Here is a 13,617-nt window from a genome sequence, read left to right as displayed (position 1 = left end):
TTTCCAGTGTGGTTTAAACTCACAGAGATCCAAATGGATCTCTGCCTCCCAAGTGATAGGATTAAAGGTGTGAGTGCCACCATTTTCTGACCTCTATATCCAGTGGCTGTTCTGTTCTCTGACCCCAGTTAAGTTTATTAGGGTGCACAAAATTTTGGGAAACATAATATCACCACAGATGCCTGTTAGGTGGGTGGAGTGGAGTTGGGGGTATTGCTTAGGGTGTCTTAAGCCCTGGTGTCTAGGACAGGTGACCGGGATCAGTTATGTCCAAGAGCATTATCCCAGCTCTACCTCCCTCCGAGTCCTGCTTCCTGGTTAGGGGCACCAGGCACTGGCTACTAAGAGTTCTGAGGGGATGCCTCAGTCCATGCCTTGCTTTCAGCGTTTCCTAAGCACCAGGCCGGAGGGTGCTGGCCGTGGTGCTGAAGTCTTATCTCCCTGGTAGCGCTCTGTTGCAGGGTAAGAGCTTGCTCCCTGGAGACCCTGAATCCAGAAGAGCTGGCCCACGTGGATCCTTCCAGCATTTTCCCAGTGGGTTACAGAAAGCCTTCTTCTCTCTCTTCTCATCTGATAAATGGTCAGTCTTGACCTTCAAACTGATCCACCTCCTACTGTTTCATCATGGTGGCTCTGGTGTCACCCTCTTGTTCCCTGGTCCAGAAAGCATCTGTCAACTGAAACTACAGGTGATTCCAGCATCCAGCCTTTTCCCAAAGCTGAATACAAATGGCCATGGACAGATATCAAGATATCACTGTGTGCTTTATTATCCTCCTTTCCCCATTGACTGACAAAGCTGAGTGCTAGGGAAGTGGTCACAGGTGAGCTGAAAAGAGAGCCATTAGGGGCTGGATAAAATGAATGCAGAAATTTCAGGCACCTATGGTAGAGGATTAGTTTTTCATTGAGCAAAAACCAAATTTTGTGGAAATGAGCAGTTCCAAGGGCTTTAATTAGGGAAGTACTGCAAAGGAAACTGAGGCCGGATGCGTTAAGTTAGAGGGTACTTGGTTTCTCTTGAACTAGGATATCATGCTTTAAAGCCATAGCAGGGAGGTTGGGAATAAAGTGGGGGAGGCAGAATGGGTTTTCAGCACTAAATTTTGGGGCCAAGGGTTCAGACACTGGTTTGGGATTGCTCAGACTAATTGGTGTTGGAAACAGAATGAAGGACCTAGGGGAAAATCCTCCATCCTTAACCTAACCAGTCCCAGGTACCATGCCGGGTTGTGCTCACTCAAGAATAATGCCAAATGGACCAGAGTGTGACCAGGGTGATGCTGTAGGCCAGCACAGCCAAAAGGTAGATTCGGAAGAGCAGCCTGTCGAGCACGTATCCCACTCTCAGCCAGTCCCGAGCCACCTCCCGCATCTCATCCCGCTTCTCCAGGAAGTGGCGGATGGAGGCTAGCTCTTGCAAGAGCCCACGCACAGCCAGCGAGGCCTCTCTAGGTGGTGGAGGAGGGCTACCTCTGCCCCTCAGGGTCTTCTCCAAGTCCTGGGGTCCCCCAACATGGCTGAAGTGGTTTCCCATGGCTGGAAGAAGAAGTGAACCTTGGTAAGAAAGGGAGACCAGTGAGATACCCTAGTGCTGTGGCAAAGGGGTGGGGTATGGAGGCCCAGAAGTCAACTTTGGGTGTCTTCCTCAGTTACACTCTACCTTTCTCTCTCTCTCTATCTCTTCAGACAGAGTCTCACTATATAGTCCTGGCTGGCCTGAAACTCACTATGTAGACCAGGATGGACCAAACTCACAGAGATCTGCCCACCTGTGTCTCCCAAGTGCTGGGATTCAAGGCGTGAACCACCACACCGAGCTCCTCTGAGCCCTTCTCAGCCCATGGGGCTCAGCCTCCAGGACTCCCACCTTACATTCACCTAGGCTGATGAGGGCTTTGAAAGCAAAGGAAAAGGGCCTGGCTGGGCCTGATGGTGCATGCCTTTAACCCCATCACTTCCAAGACAGGAAAGATCTCTGTGAAAGCTAGCCTGGTCTACGTAGTTTGTTCCAGGTCAGCCAGGGTTACAGAGTGAGACCCCCATCTTTTAAAAACAGTGGAAAGGGAAACAAGGTTCCAGGCTGATTGACATCTTTGGATAAAGCCTCTTTCTGCTTCTATCCTGTATCCAGTTCCCAGGTCCTGTCCTGCATCCCTGGCATATCACAGCCTCTAGACTATGTATGAGTTTGTCCCTACTCTCTCTCACCTGAGCAGTCCTCCGTCTTGTTGACTTGGAAGGTGGCTGGGTGCCTATGGGCCATGGGCTGCTGCTCCCCTAGACAGAGCAGCCAGGCTGTTTTCTCTAGGACCAGGTGCCTTAGCCAGGCCGGTACTGGGCGCTGTAGGTCCTGCTTGTGCACCAGCCGCACAATGAAGATGGTCTCAGCAAGGCTTATCACCAGCAGAGCCATGCACACCACAAAGTAGACACCTGAGCCAGAGAAAGAGATACACTAAGGGCGGGAGCAAGTCCACGTCATCACAGCGAAACTCTTGCCTGGGGGAGGCCTTACCAATGAGGGGAGTGCCGATGGCCGTTGCCGGCAGAGTGTCTGACACAATGATGAGAAAGACTGAGTATCCCAGGAGGAGTGTGATCTTGAAGGAGACTCTCTCGCCACTGTCCGGGGGCAGGCAAAAGCCCACAATGTCTACAACCATGAGGAAGATACTGGGCAGCAAGAGACTGACTGCGTAGAACAAAGGCCGCCGGCGGATGACCACCTGGAACCAAGATAGGAGCTTGGGGATGGCTGGGCAGACAGGAACCCAGGAACCACTCCCCCCTACCCAGCCCCCTCTCTTGTAGAATTTCCATCCTGGATGGCTTGGGGAAGGACAGAAACAGACCCCTATCCTTCCTCTGGCACCAGGCTTGTGGCCGTTGAGGACAAACATGGAGTGCTTCAGGTGTGTTCCCGTCTCCCTTTGCTGAAGTTACATGGGATGTGTATGACCTGGAGCCGGCAACAGGGCTACTCTGCCCCTTCCCAGTTGCCTCTTTATGCCACCCCCAATGTGGAGGTCGAGTCATTTTTGTCGCCACGCCAGTCACCACAGCCATGCCCACTCACATAGAACTTCATTTCGGCGTAGCTGTTGCTGGTTTCCATACTGAACTCCTGAAACTGAGTCAGCACCCCCAGCAACTCCCACTCGCCCTGATTCATGAAGACGCTCTTGTCTGACCTCACTTCTTCTGGTGATCGCCACAGGGAAATGTTGATGTCCTGGACTAAGAGAAGACAAAGGGTCAAAAGAAGCTTTGGAATCTCAAGCATAGAACCTTCAAGCATAAAAGATGAGGCTTAGTGCAGACAACACCCAAGAAACCTTCTTGTCAGATCTCTAGACCCCAGACTTCTGCCCTTAACCTTCAGCCCTGGTTCCCTTGGGTGTACAAAGTGTGGTGATAGAACACATTTTGTCTGTCTGACAAGCCTATAGTGAGGGCACCATGCAAACAAAACAAAACAACAAAACAAACAAACAAAAACGCAGGAAGCATCCATTAGAAAGCTTTCTCTCTCTCTTTCTCTGTCTGTCTCTCTCTCTTTCTCTCACTTACACCCCCCCACACACACACACACATACTCACACACCCCTTCCAAACAGTCTTCTATGTTTCTTTGTTAGAGTTTCTCACCTAGGAAATGAATTAAACACAACATTTTTACTTCTGTCTTCACAGAACTACCTGTCTTTGAAGAAGAATTAAGAAAATAAAATAAATCCTCAATTACACCATACCACAGATATCCCCTATCTATCTGTCTATCTATCTGTCTGTCTATCATCTATCTATCTTCCAGAGGTATGGTGATATTTTATTTGTACTGAAATGTGATTTTAATTGTATGTTAATAAATAAAGTTGCCCGGGGGTCAGAGCTATTAGAGCCATAGCAAAAGTTGGGCGTTGGTGGTGCACACCTTTAATCCCAACACTTGGTAGGCAGAGCTAGGTAGATCTCTGTGTGTTCAAGGATACAGCCAACAGACAGTGACGAGGCAGTCATGTGGTTGGTTTTACAACCAATAAGAAGGCAGAACAGAAAGTCTATATAAAGACAAACAGACAGAAAATAGGTCTCTTTGGGAGAGGTCTCTTGGCTTAAGAGGCTAGCTGCAGCAGGCGGGTAAGGCTCTTAGCTCTGATCTCTTGGTTTTCCTCTTTGCATTGGTTCTGTGTTTCTTATTTAATAAGACGGTTGGTTACATCTACACAGAGGACCCAGGTTTGGTTCCCCATACCCACATGGCAGCTCACATCCATCTGTAACTCCAGTTCCAGAGGATCCAATGCCCTTTTCTGATCTCCATGGACACCAGGCACACACATGGTGTACACATATATACAAGCAAAACTTTCTTATGCACAAAATAAAATAAATAAATATAAAACAACTTTTAAGTAGAAAAGGGGCTGAGGAAATGGCTCAGTGAGTGGAGAGATTGCTGTTCAAGCACAAAGACCTCAGTTGGATCCTCAGAAGCCATATAAGAAATCTGGGTGTGGGGGTGACACTTGTCATCCCAGCCCTGGAGAGGTAAAGGCAGTGGAATCCCTGGGCTCACTGACCAGCCTAGCTTAATTGCCAAGTACAGGGAACAGTGAGAGAACCCTGCCTCAAAAAGACAAGATGGAGGACAACTGTGGAAGATACCTTGAGTTGGTCTTTGACCTCCACACATGTGAGCAATACACACACACACACACACACACACACACACACACACACACATACACACACACACACACACACACACATCAAAGGAAATAAAGGAAACTATCTAAATGTCCATCCATCAAGAAAATACTTAATAAACAATGATACACCTAGATGAGTCTATTGCAGTTAAAATTTATGAGGAAGATCTCATACACACTAATTTTGAGAAAGGTCAGGGATTCATTGTTGATAAAAAGAATTAAGTAGCAGTATATGATAGGAGATGCAATATGTGCTCTCCATGGGTAGCGTGTGTGTGTGTGTGTGTGTGTGTGTGTGTGTGTGTGTGTGTGTTTGTGTGCACCTGTGGGTGGAAATGCATAGAGAAGTAAATGGAAGACCCTATCATGTCATGTTGTATTTAGAAAGAATTTTTGTATGTATGAGTGTTTTCACCTGCATGTGTATTTGTGTACTGTGTGTGCAGTGTCTGTGGAGGCCAGAAGAGGGCACTGGATTCCCTGGAACAGGAGTTACTGTTGTGAGTGATCATGTGGGTGCTGGGAACAGAACCTAGATCTTCTGGAAGGGCAACAAGTACTGTTAACTGCGGAGTCATCTTTCCAGCCCCCATAATTGAAGTTTAATGTAACGAACAGGTCAGAATGGGGCAGATTGTTTTCCTATAGTCCAGCAGTGTGTCTTCACCAGCCCTCCACTGAATACCTAGCAACCCACACACTCAATAAAAATTCTCAGGACCCGACACTGTGCTGGAGAGTCTAATAGTGGATCAGAAACCATGTTCCCACTCTCTGAAATCATGCCCATGAGAAAATTAGACATGGACTGAACAAGTATTGTCAAGTGATGAAGTTAGTAAGAAAAACCAGGGTTCTTAAAAACTGCACGAGAAATAGCTAGTCTAAGGGGCTAGAGGAAGTCCCCCCGACACTGGTGATACCTGGGGATAATCCGGTGAGTGGAGGGGTTGATCAGGCTGTGTTTGGGGTGCCGAGTGTAGGAGGAGGAAGATGGGTGGGTAGCTTAGGAGAGGGAACAGCCTGTGATAAAGAGAACAGGCAGGACCTCTAGGTCTCCAGAAGAAGGCAGCTGGGCTGGCACTCACCAGATGAAGCTGGTGTGGTACACTGTGGGCAGGACCAGGTCAAGGATTTGGATTGGGTCCCAGGACTACTGGGAAGCCATTCAGGGGTTTAAATAGCATGATCAGATTTGCATTTTAATAAGAGCTCACTGGCTGTTGTGGGGAGCCTGAACCACAGTGGAGGTGGTACATGGGGAAGACCATAGGAGGAAGGGAATGAGGACACCTGGGCAGGAGGTGTTGGCTTAATTCAGGGGTGAAGAGGAGTGGGTGGGTCTGAGATACATTTCCTGCCAGATCTACTTTGAGAACCTGGGTAAGAACTGTCCCTTGCTGAGTGTCACATGAATCCTTGTAACAACTAGGGGAGGCGGTGAGAACAGCAATATTGGCTCCAGCTGGAGGAACAGGAAACAGAGGCTCATTGGCATTGAAAGGACAAGTGGCAGGATATATTGCTCAGTGGTGGGGTGCTTGCCTAGCATGTGCACGGTCGTAGGTCAGATCCCCAGAACCACAAGGGAACAAGACAAATGGAAGAGACGGCTGAAGGGAAGAGAAGGAGGGAGAAAGTAAGCGGTGTCTTGACGGAGGGAGGATGTATCATAGAGAATGCTCCTGGCCCCAAGGACCTGAGAGCCCCAACCTCTGCCCCACCCACAAGCCCACGTACTCACTGGTGTGCAGCCAGCTGGTGAAGGTCAGAGAGCAGTTCTGCACATCAAAGGGGAAGTTATAGATGTCCAGGCTACAGGCGGTCACCACCTGGAGGGGCTTGTAGTTTTGGACTTCACCTTGATGATGCACGTACACATAAGGGATGCTCGGAGACTTCCCCACGTCCACACTGGTCAGGGAAGAGGAATCCATTTGTGGGCTGAAGAGACAGACCCTTGCCCTTGGAGGCTGAAGATCTTTTGAGTAGGCCAGTAGGAAAAGAAATTCAGGGAGGGTCTGGACAGCAAGATAACTCAGACATTTTGTCTGGTCTTAATTTTCCAGGGTTAGCCATCTCAGTTTTCCAAGCGGTGCTCCAAACAATAAAGGGTGCTTCTCTTTAACTCCCCTAGCTCTCACAGGAAGAGAAGGAATCCATGAATCTATGGAGCTAGCCAACTGTCTTCAGGCTGTCACACCCACCCCACGACGGCTAGAATAGAGCTGACTTCAGAATGGCCAGTGATTGGATAGGAGGGGAGAAGCCTATGTTTCATCCTGACTCTGATTTGGCTTTGATTCCCATTTTTAGAAGCCCCCAAAGTGAAAGCAGTCATCTCAGGAGGGAAGAGAATAGAGATCGTAAGTAAGAACAGGGAGACCTAGGAAAATCCAACAAGAATTCAGCCCATTTTCTTGACTGAGCCTGGACTCCAAGGCTGAGGTTAGTTAGTCTTTATCCCTCTATGGGGTTGCCTGAAAGATGAGAAGCTAAGATAAAAGGCAGAAGGAAATTTCTAGAACACTTGCCACTTGTGCCATTTGGGGCATTCAAGGGTGGAGTCAAATTCAATGGTCTTCTTTGGGAGAATGCCATGGAGTTGGATGGTGCAGTTGATATGGCATGAATCCCTCCAACGCCTCCCCTTACTATGATTATTAATTTTTTTGAGATAAGGTCTCATGTAGTCCAGGCTGGCCTTGAACTTTCTATGTAGTCAGGAATGGGCTTGAACTTCTGATAATCTTGCCTCCATCTCCCAAGTTCTGGGATTGTAAGCCTGTGCCCCCACATCGAGTTTATTTGACACTAGGCATGGAACCCAGGCACTTTGCATGCTAACTAGATATTTCACCAATTGAGTCACGGCCCCAGCCTCCCTTCCCCTTCCTATTTGTATTTCCCCCACGAATTTTCCTTGCCTTTGAACTCAGATGTCCAGTTGGTGGACCCTGGATGAACCTGCAGGATGGGGAGGAAGTCAGCTGGCTGAAGGCGATGGGACCATGTTGAGCTGCTGGGAACAAAAGCTAATGGGACCCACTTCATACCGGAGGTGCCAATTGTGGCCTGTTCAGCACATGTGTAGCTTGGGAGGTTTGAACATGTTCCTTGGCTCCCAATCTCTTTTGTGACTAGGAGCATTGACTGCCATCAGTGTCTCACTCCTTTCAAAAAATGTGACAGTCCCCTCTGACAAATGCAGCTGTCTCTATTAAGTTATTAGAACTCAGTGTGACATCACTTGCTGGCTTCTGTTCCTATGATAGGGGCCCCTGAACTAAGAAGTATAAGGTTGTAGCATCCAGTATAAAAAGAAAGGGATGGGGGGTTATCAAAGAAGAGAAAACTGGGTAAAGGAGAGCTTGAGCAAATGCTAACTTGACTTACAGCCTGCAAGCTTGGCTGGGACAATTTGGAGGCTGCAAAGAGGAAGTTGTCACCGTGCCTGGCTTCTCTAGTCCCAGCCTCCCAGCCCCCTCGACTCTGATGGAAGTACTCACAACTCATTGATGAGAATGTCAGGGACCCAGATGCTGTCTGTGGGGATGGACAATTTGGTGATATTGTCAAAGTCCTCGGGAGTCCACTGCAGAAATTCATCAGTCCAGAACTGTGTGTGGGAGAAGCAGAAACAGTCATGGGCAGCTCCCTCTCTTTGGTGAGGGTCACCTGCAAATCAGACATATCCCTACCCCTTATGCTCAGGCAGTAGATGGGCATCTTCCAGAGGGAAATCTGAGCATTGACCCACATCACTCACTGGTGGCTGAGAGACCCCCACCTCTCCAGCTCTCCAGCATCTGCATGTATAACAGCACAGACTGCTGCAGCCTCTTCTGGGGAAGCATGCAGCCTGTTCTTGTTTGGCTCCTTGCCCACGAGACAGGGTGTGTTCTGAATTAAGGGATCCTTCAGTGAGACAGAAACGGAGCTGTCTGAAAGGATCAACATTTCTCTGCTACATTCTCTGCTATGGCCGTGGGAAGGGATTCCACAGAGACCTGTGCATGCTGCTGTGTCTACAGAGCCTCTGGAGTGAGGCCTCTCTGGTTTACCTCCAACCCCAGAGCTCAGTCAAGGCCTGAGACATTTGTGTACCAATGTGACTGGCACCTGTCAAAACTGAACATGTGGTACCAGGGCAGAGTCCTCAGGTTTAAGTAGATGGCTTCTTCCTGTCTCCATCTCTCAGTTTTGATTGTTATCCAACTTAGCGTAGAAGAACTTTCTAACAATTGAAGTTGTTCACATGAAAGTGAAGTGAGGCCAGGAATTGTCCTTTCTCCAGGGTTAGTCAGCCAGCACTTGCCTAGGATGCTCCAAAGAATCTGAGAAACCAGGGGTGAAGGCTGGGAAAATGTCCCACACCCATTTTGCCCTGGCCCTGAGATGAGAACGTTTCAGACCTCTAGATTTTGTATCTGTCTACCATTCCTTTGAACCTCCACTGGGGCTGCTGAGATTCCTGACTCCTTGAGAGGGGGACGTCCTTCTTGGTAGAGAAGTCTCATCTCAAAAAGCAAAGTGGTGAGAGGTGGTCTGCTCACCTGTCGGTACCAGATGTAGGTGGTCAGCACCTGGTTCTTCTCATCCTAGGAAAAGAAAGGGAGCTGACAGGTGGTCCCACACACACCACCCAACAAGAGCTGGTCTTCTGGGAAGGCAGGAGGTGGGAAGGGACTGGGGAAGGGGATGAACTGGCTACTGGGCATCCAGGAGAAGCTGGTCTGTTAAGAAGACACAACTAGAGTGAAATTCAATGGTTTCTTTTCAAGTTCAAAGGTACATAGTGTGGTGTGGTGGTACATGCCTATAATCCAATGCTCAGGAGGCTGAGGCAGGTGTACTGCGGTGAACTTGAGACCAGCCTGGGAATCTGGTAAAAGTCTCAATGAAACATTTTAAAAAACACCCTAAAGATATGTAAATTATGCATGTTTCCTGTTGTCATTGTTTATTATATATATATGTACATATATATATAAAATGCATATATGGCCTGCTGTATTATGAAGTTAAGAGACTCAAAACTACAGAATAAAAAAAGGGATTAGTCTCCTCTCCCCCATCTAATTTCAGATCTTCCTTTCTGAAGCAGCACACCAACCTGCCTTTAGCTGTTCTTTCCAGAGATGTTCTAAGTGTTGTGACTCCCTTCTCTATTGGGGTGGGGGGTGTCATGTGACTTGTGAAGCAGGCCGTGACGTCAGTTCCCACCTCCCCGACAGCTCTTCGATCACCTTTTTGTCACTCTCCATGAACTGCTTAGCCTCACCTACTGAACAGTGCACCCCACCTTACTCTAGTTATTGATTAGTTAATTGATGATCTATTAGTTGACATTTTATCTACTGTTGCCATTCAGTGACACCTGCCACTCAAGGGACTTGCATAAGGCACTAACTAAGGGCGTAAAGACGATATGGGGAGACAGGGTCCATCATGCAAGAGGTAACCACATCTAGGAGAGGGTGCACATAGGTGGTCCAAGTTTGTGGTTTGGGCAGCTGTGCAGAGGCAACTTTAGTCTGTCCCCCGCATCATGATGCCAGGCCATAGGCACTAGGGTCCTTGATGCCCACTGTACGGCCCAGTAGATGCTTTGGCTTCACGTAACTTCTCTGACCCCCCCCCCAACAGGTTGAGGGCAGCTCACCACATTGAGGATGGCATACATGATGACATCGATGGACACGGTAGTAGGCTTCCTCCAGTCCCGCACGGGCCGCACATCCTTCTTGTAGTTGGCCAGGAGGTGATCAGACAGCCTGAGCAGAGCGGGCAGGGTGGTGTTGTGGGCCCGGGTGGCCGCCCTCCGACTGGCTGGAAAGGAGAACAGTTCGACACAGGAGCTGGAGCCCTGGTTCTCTTGCCCCAGCTTAGAATCTGTTATAGAATTTCGTCCTCTGGGCAGGTAAAATGGCTTAGTGAGTAAAGATACCAGCCATCAAGCCTCATGACCTGAGAGAACGGACTTTTGCAAATTGTCCTCTGACCTCCACATACATGCCAAGTCGTATGTGTGACCACACACACACACTACTAAAAATGAATGAATGAATAAATCAATAAATAAATAAACTGTAATTTTAAAAAGAATGTAGCACCAGGCCCTGGCCCTATTCTGGTCATTTTGAGTATTCCTCAGTTTCCCTCTGGAAAACAGCAGTAGTAACTCAGAAAGCAGGAGTGATGTGTGAAAGCCCCCCCCCACACACACACACACTTCGGCAGCACACGTACTAAAATTGGAATGACATAGAGGTTATGGAAGACCCTGCACAAGGGTGACATGAAAACTTGTGAAACAATCCGTATTTCATTAAACAAAATAAAAGTCAACATGCATGGGGTAGGGAGGGCACAGCCCAGAGTGGACTGGTCCTTTGCAAACCAGGAGCCACAAGGCTGGTTACTATTAAATAATACTGTGTCCTCATATTCTGCCCGCAAGCTTGTCACCAGATAACAAGGCATTCCTGCAGATTCCTCTCTGGTGTGTCATCTGCCTACCCCATAAACTCCCCTCCTGTCTGGAAGGACAGAGGCAAGCAAAGAGAGGTAGAAGACAAGAGACTACTTTTAAGTTTGTTTTACTGTGTTTTGCTTTTCAGGCAGGATCTCACATAGCTGAGGCTCACCTAGACCCTTGCCATGTGACCAAGGATGGATCTTGAACTTCTGATCTCCCTCCCTCCACTTCCTAAATTCTGGTATTACAGGCTTATACCTTCACTCCTTGTTTATGTGGTGCTGGGGATTGGAGTCAGGGCTGTGTGCATGAATGATATGCTAGGCAGGCCTCTACCAACAGAGCTACATTGCCAGTCCCAAGAGACTTTCTTTTCTTTTCTTTCTTTTTTTTTCTTTGAGTCTTCTTGGGAATAATGGAATAGCATCTACACAAGTCTTCCATTCAATCTCAGGATAGCCTGCTAAAGTTAGCTAGCAAGACAGACCATTATACAGACAGGAATCCCCAAGGCTCAGAGGGTTAAGAGCATATACTGCTAGCTGAGAAACTGAGATTCAAACCAGATTCCATACCACTATCTGGGATTCTGCGAGGCTTGGACAAGGGTCTGGTGGGCTTTGGGCAACTCTTGGGGGTTTGGAGGGTGTCTGGCTAGTGCAGCCAGGCCTCAGAACAAGATCAGCTGAAAGGACAGAACAACCCAGGAAAGGCAACCCAAAGCACTTACCACGTGCGGCTTGCTGATCCATGTACCCTGCCTCTCCCAATGCCAGCTTGCGGAAAAGAGCACCCTACCCCTAGCTTTCAGTCCCACCCCTGGGTGGCATCCTTCTCGCTGTCCCCCAGGATGCTGCAACACAGCTGTATGGAAGGATCCTTCCTGTGGGGCTGAATGTGGTCGGCAACAGAAGGACCCAGGACCCATGTGGCCAAACACCCTGACTCTGAGGCAGACAGGAGAGGACTGGGTAGGAAGGGCAGGGAAGTTTAATATTACCGGAGGTGAGCCTTGGAGGAGCCTAGGGGAGGAGAAAGCCTACAGGACCCAAGCAACAAAACCAGCAGAAGAAAGAAAACATAAAGTGGTCTGCTACCCACTCTGCTACAGGCAAGCTGGGTGACCCTGAGTGCATTATTCACCCTCTCTGGACTGTAGCTCTAAGAAGAGAAAGTAGACTAAATGAGCTCACAGGTCCATAGCTGCTTCCATTTGGTAAGTTGAAAGGCAAGGCAAAGAGAATGGGAACCTCTCAGCACCTATTTATTTCTTACAGACAGAAAGCACTCCACTCCTTTCTCAGCAGAGGACTCACTTGAGCTCAACTTCTCAAGCCACTTAATATGACCTCATACCTTAGAACGCTTTCTCGCCCATCAGCAGTGAGATAGCCAACCCTCCTTCAGCCCTCCTGTGGCTTCAGCCTCTCCGACCTTCAGCCCTTTGAGACCTAAGGCCTTCCCCCACCCCAGCGTGTTATTCCCCTCCCCACCAAACTCCTTACCTTCGGCCTGGGCCAGAAGCAGGGAAAGGACCAGGGCCAACAGCACCTGCGGCATGCAGAGCAGCATGGCAAGCTTCCCAAGCGTGGGAGGGCCTCGGAGCAGCCACTCAGGGTGAGTCCCCCTGACTGCCAGCCTGCACACCCTCTGCCAACCTCATGTCCCAGGCAGCCTGCTTTTCCAACTGCTGTCTGCACCTTGTGAGGCTGCAGCCTGGCACTCCCGGGCCACCAGAGTTGGGGAGCCGCCAAGTTTTCTAGCAAGCAGCTTTTCAGCTAGATCAGGTTTCAGGGCGGGAGGAAGGGGAGGGGAGTCTGCTAGCTGATGTCAGGAGAGGGAGCTCAGCCCACCCCTTCAAGTAGGTGGCTTGGCCACATCTTGTCCTGGAAATGTTTTGGGGAAAGGGCCTACAGGGTCTGTGGAACAAAGATTTGGATTGACAGCTTTGGGACTCTACGGGCTGTCACTGTCACTGGCGTCCCTTTACAAGTATAGCAAGGGGAAGATCGGGGGTGGCTTCATCAGAGGCAGCAGGAGACATACTTTGACTCCCCAAGGTGACATAATGTCCCTAGTGAAGCAGGTGACTGGGCATTTTCTGTAAACAGAGAGGGTGGGGGGGGGGGGGACGGTCAACTAAAGGCCTGCTCCTTCATCCTCATTCATTAAAAACTTTTTAATTTTCGTTTTGATTTGTTTTGATTTGTTTTTTTGAGTCAGGGTCTCATGCAGCCCAGGCTGCCCTTGAACTCACTAGGGGACTGAGAAAGGCTTTGGACTTCTAATCCTCCTGACTTCACCTGTCGAGTGACGAAGGATGATGTAAGGCAAGTGCCACCAAGAATTGAAGAAAACGACAGAGAAACCCTGTCTCGAAAAACCAAAAAAAAAAAAAAAAGAATTGAAGAAAACGAA

The 13,617-nt window shown here is 48.9% G+C and overlaps 1 protein-coding gene across 3 annotated transcripts; it reads right to left on the bottom strand.

The window, feature by feature from the left end:
- Positions 1 to 746: 746 nt before the first annotated feature.
- On the bottom strand, positions 747 to 12,897 carry Htr3a (5-hydroxytryptamine receptor 3A). Of its 3 annotated transcripts, none has more exons than XM_028864855.2 (9): positions 12,705 to 12,897; positions 10,387 to 10,550; positions 9,275 to 9,319; positions 8,228 to 8,337; positions 6,463 to 6,632; positions 3,080 to 3,240; positions 2,519 to 2,729; positions 2,212 to 2,436; positions 747 to 1,539 (listed from the first exon to the last, which is right to left on the bottom strand). In XM_028864855.2, exons 1-9 carry the CDS (start codon positions 12,769 to 12,771, stop codon positions 1,241 to 1,243), a joined length of 1,452 nt encoding a protein of 483 aa, XP_028720688.1. In that variant the 5' UTR covers positions 12,772 to 12,897; the 3' UTR covers positions 747 to 1,240. The 3 variants fall into 3 exon arrangements, with proteins under 3 accessions (XP_028720688.1, XP_028720687.1, XP_028720690.1); XM_028864854.2 differs by having other exon boundaries at positions 10,384 to 10,550; positions 12,705 to 12,896; XM_028864857.2 differs by lacking the exon at positions 12,705 to 12,897 and adding an exon at positions 12,556 to 12,651 and having other exon boundaries at positions 10,384 to 10,550.
- Positions 12,898 to 13,617: the final 720 nt, after the last annotated feature.

The sequence above is a fragment of the Peromyscus leucopus genome, chromosome 7 (assembly GCF_004664715.2).
Source record: "Peromyscus leucopus breed LL Stock chromosome 7, UCI_PerLeu_2.1, whole genome shotgun sequence".
Taxonomy (NCBI): domain Eukaryota; kingdom Metazoa; phylum Chordata; class Mammalia; order Rodentia; family Cricetidae; genus Peromyscus; species Peromyscus leucopus.
This window is presented reverse-complemented; position numbering and strand designations above follow the sequence as displayed.

Excerpts from the sequence above, each read along its gene's own strand:
- Htr3a (XM_028864854.2), bottom strand. The coding sequence starts at position 12,771 with ATGCTGCTCTGCATGCCGCAGGTGCTGTTGGCCCTGGTCCTTTCCCTG. Across the intron at positions 6,633-8,227 it reads GACATTCTCATCAATGAGTT|TGTGGACGTGGGGAAGTCTC; the intron begins GTGAGTACTTCC and ends TTCCCTGACCAG. Across the intron at positions 1,540-2,211 it reads CAAGACGGAGGACTGCTCAG|CCATGGGAAACCACTTCAGC; the intron begins GTGAGAGAGAGT and ends TTCTTCTTCCAG.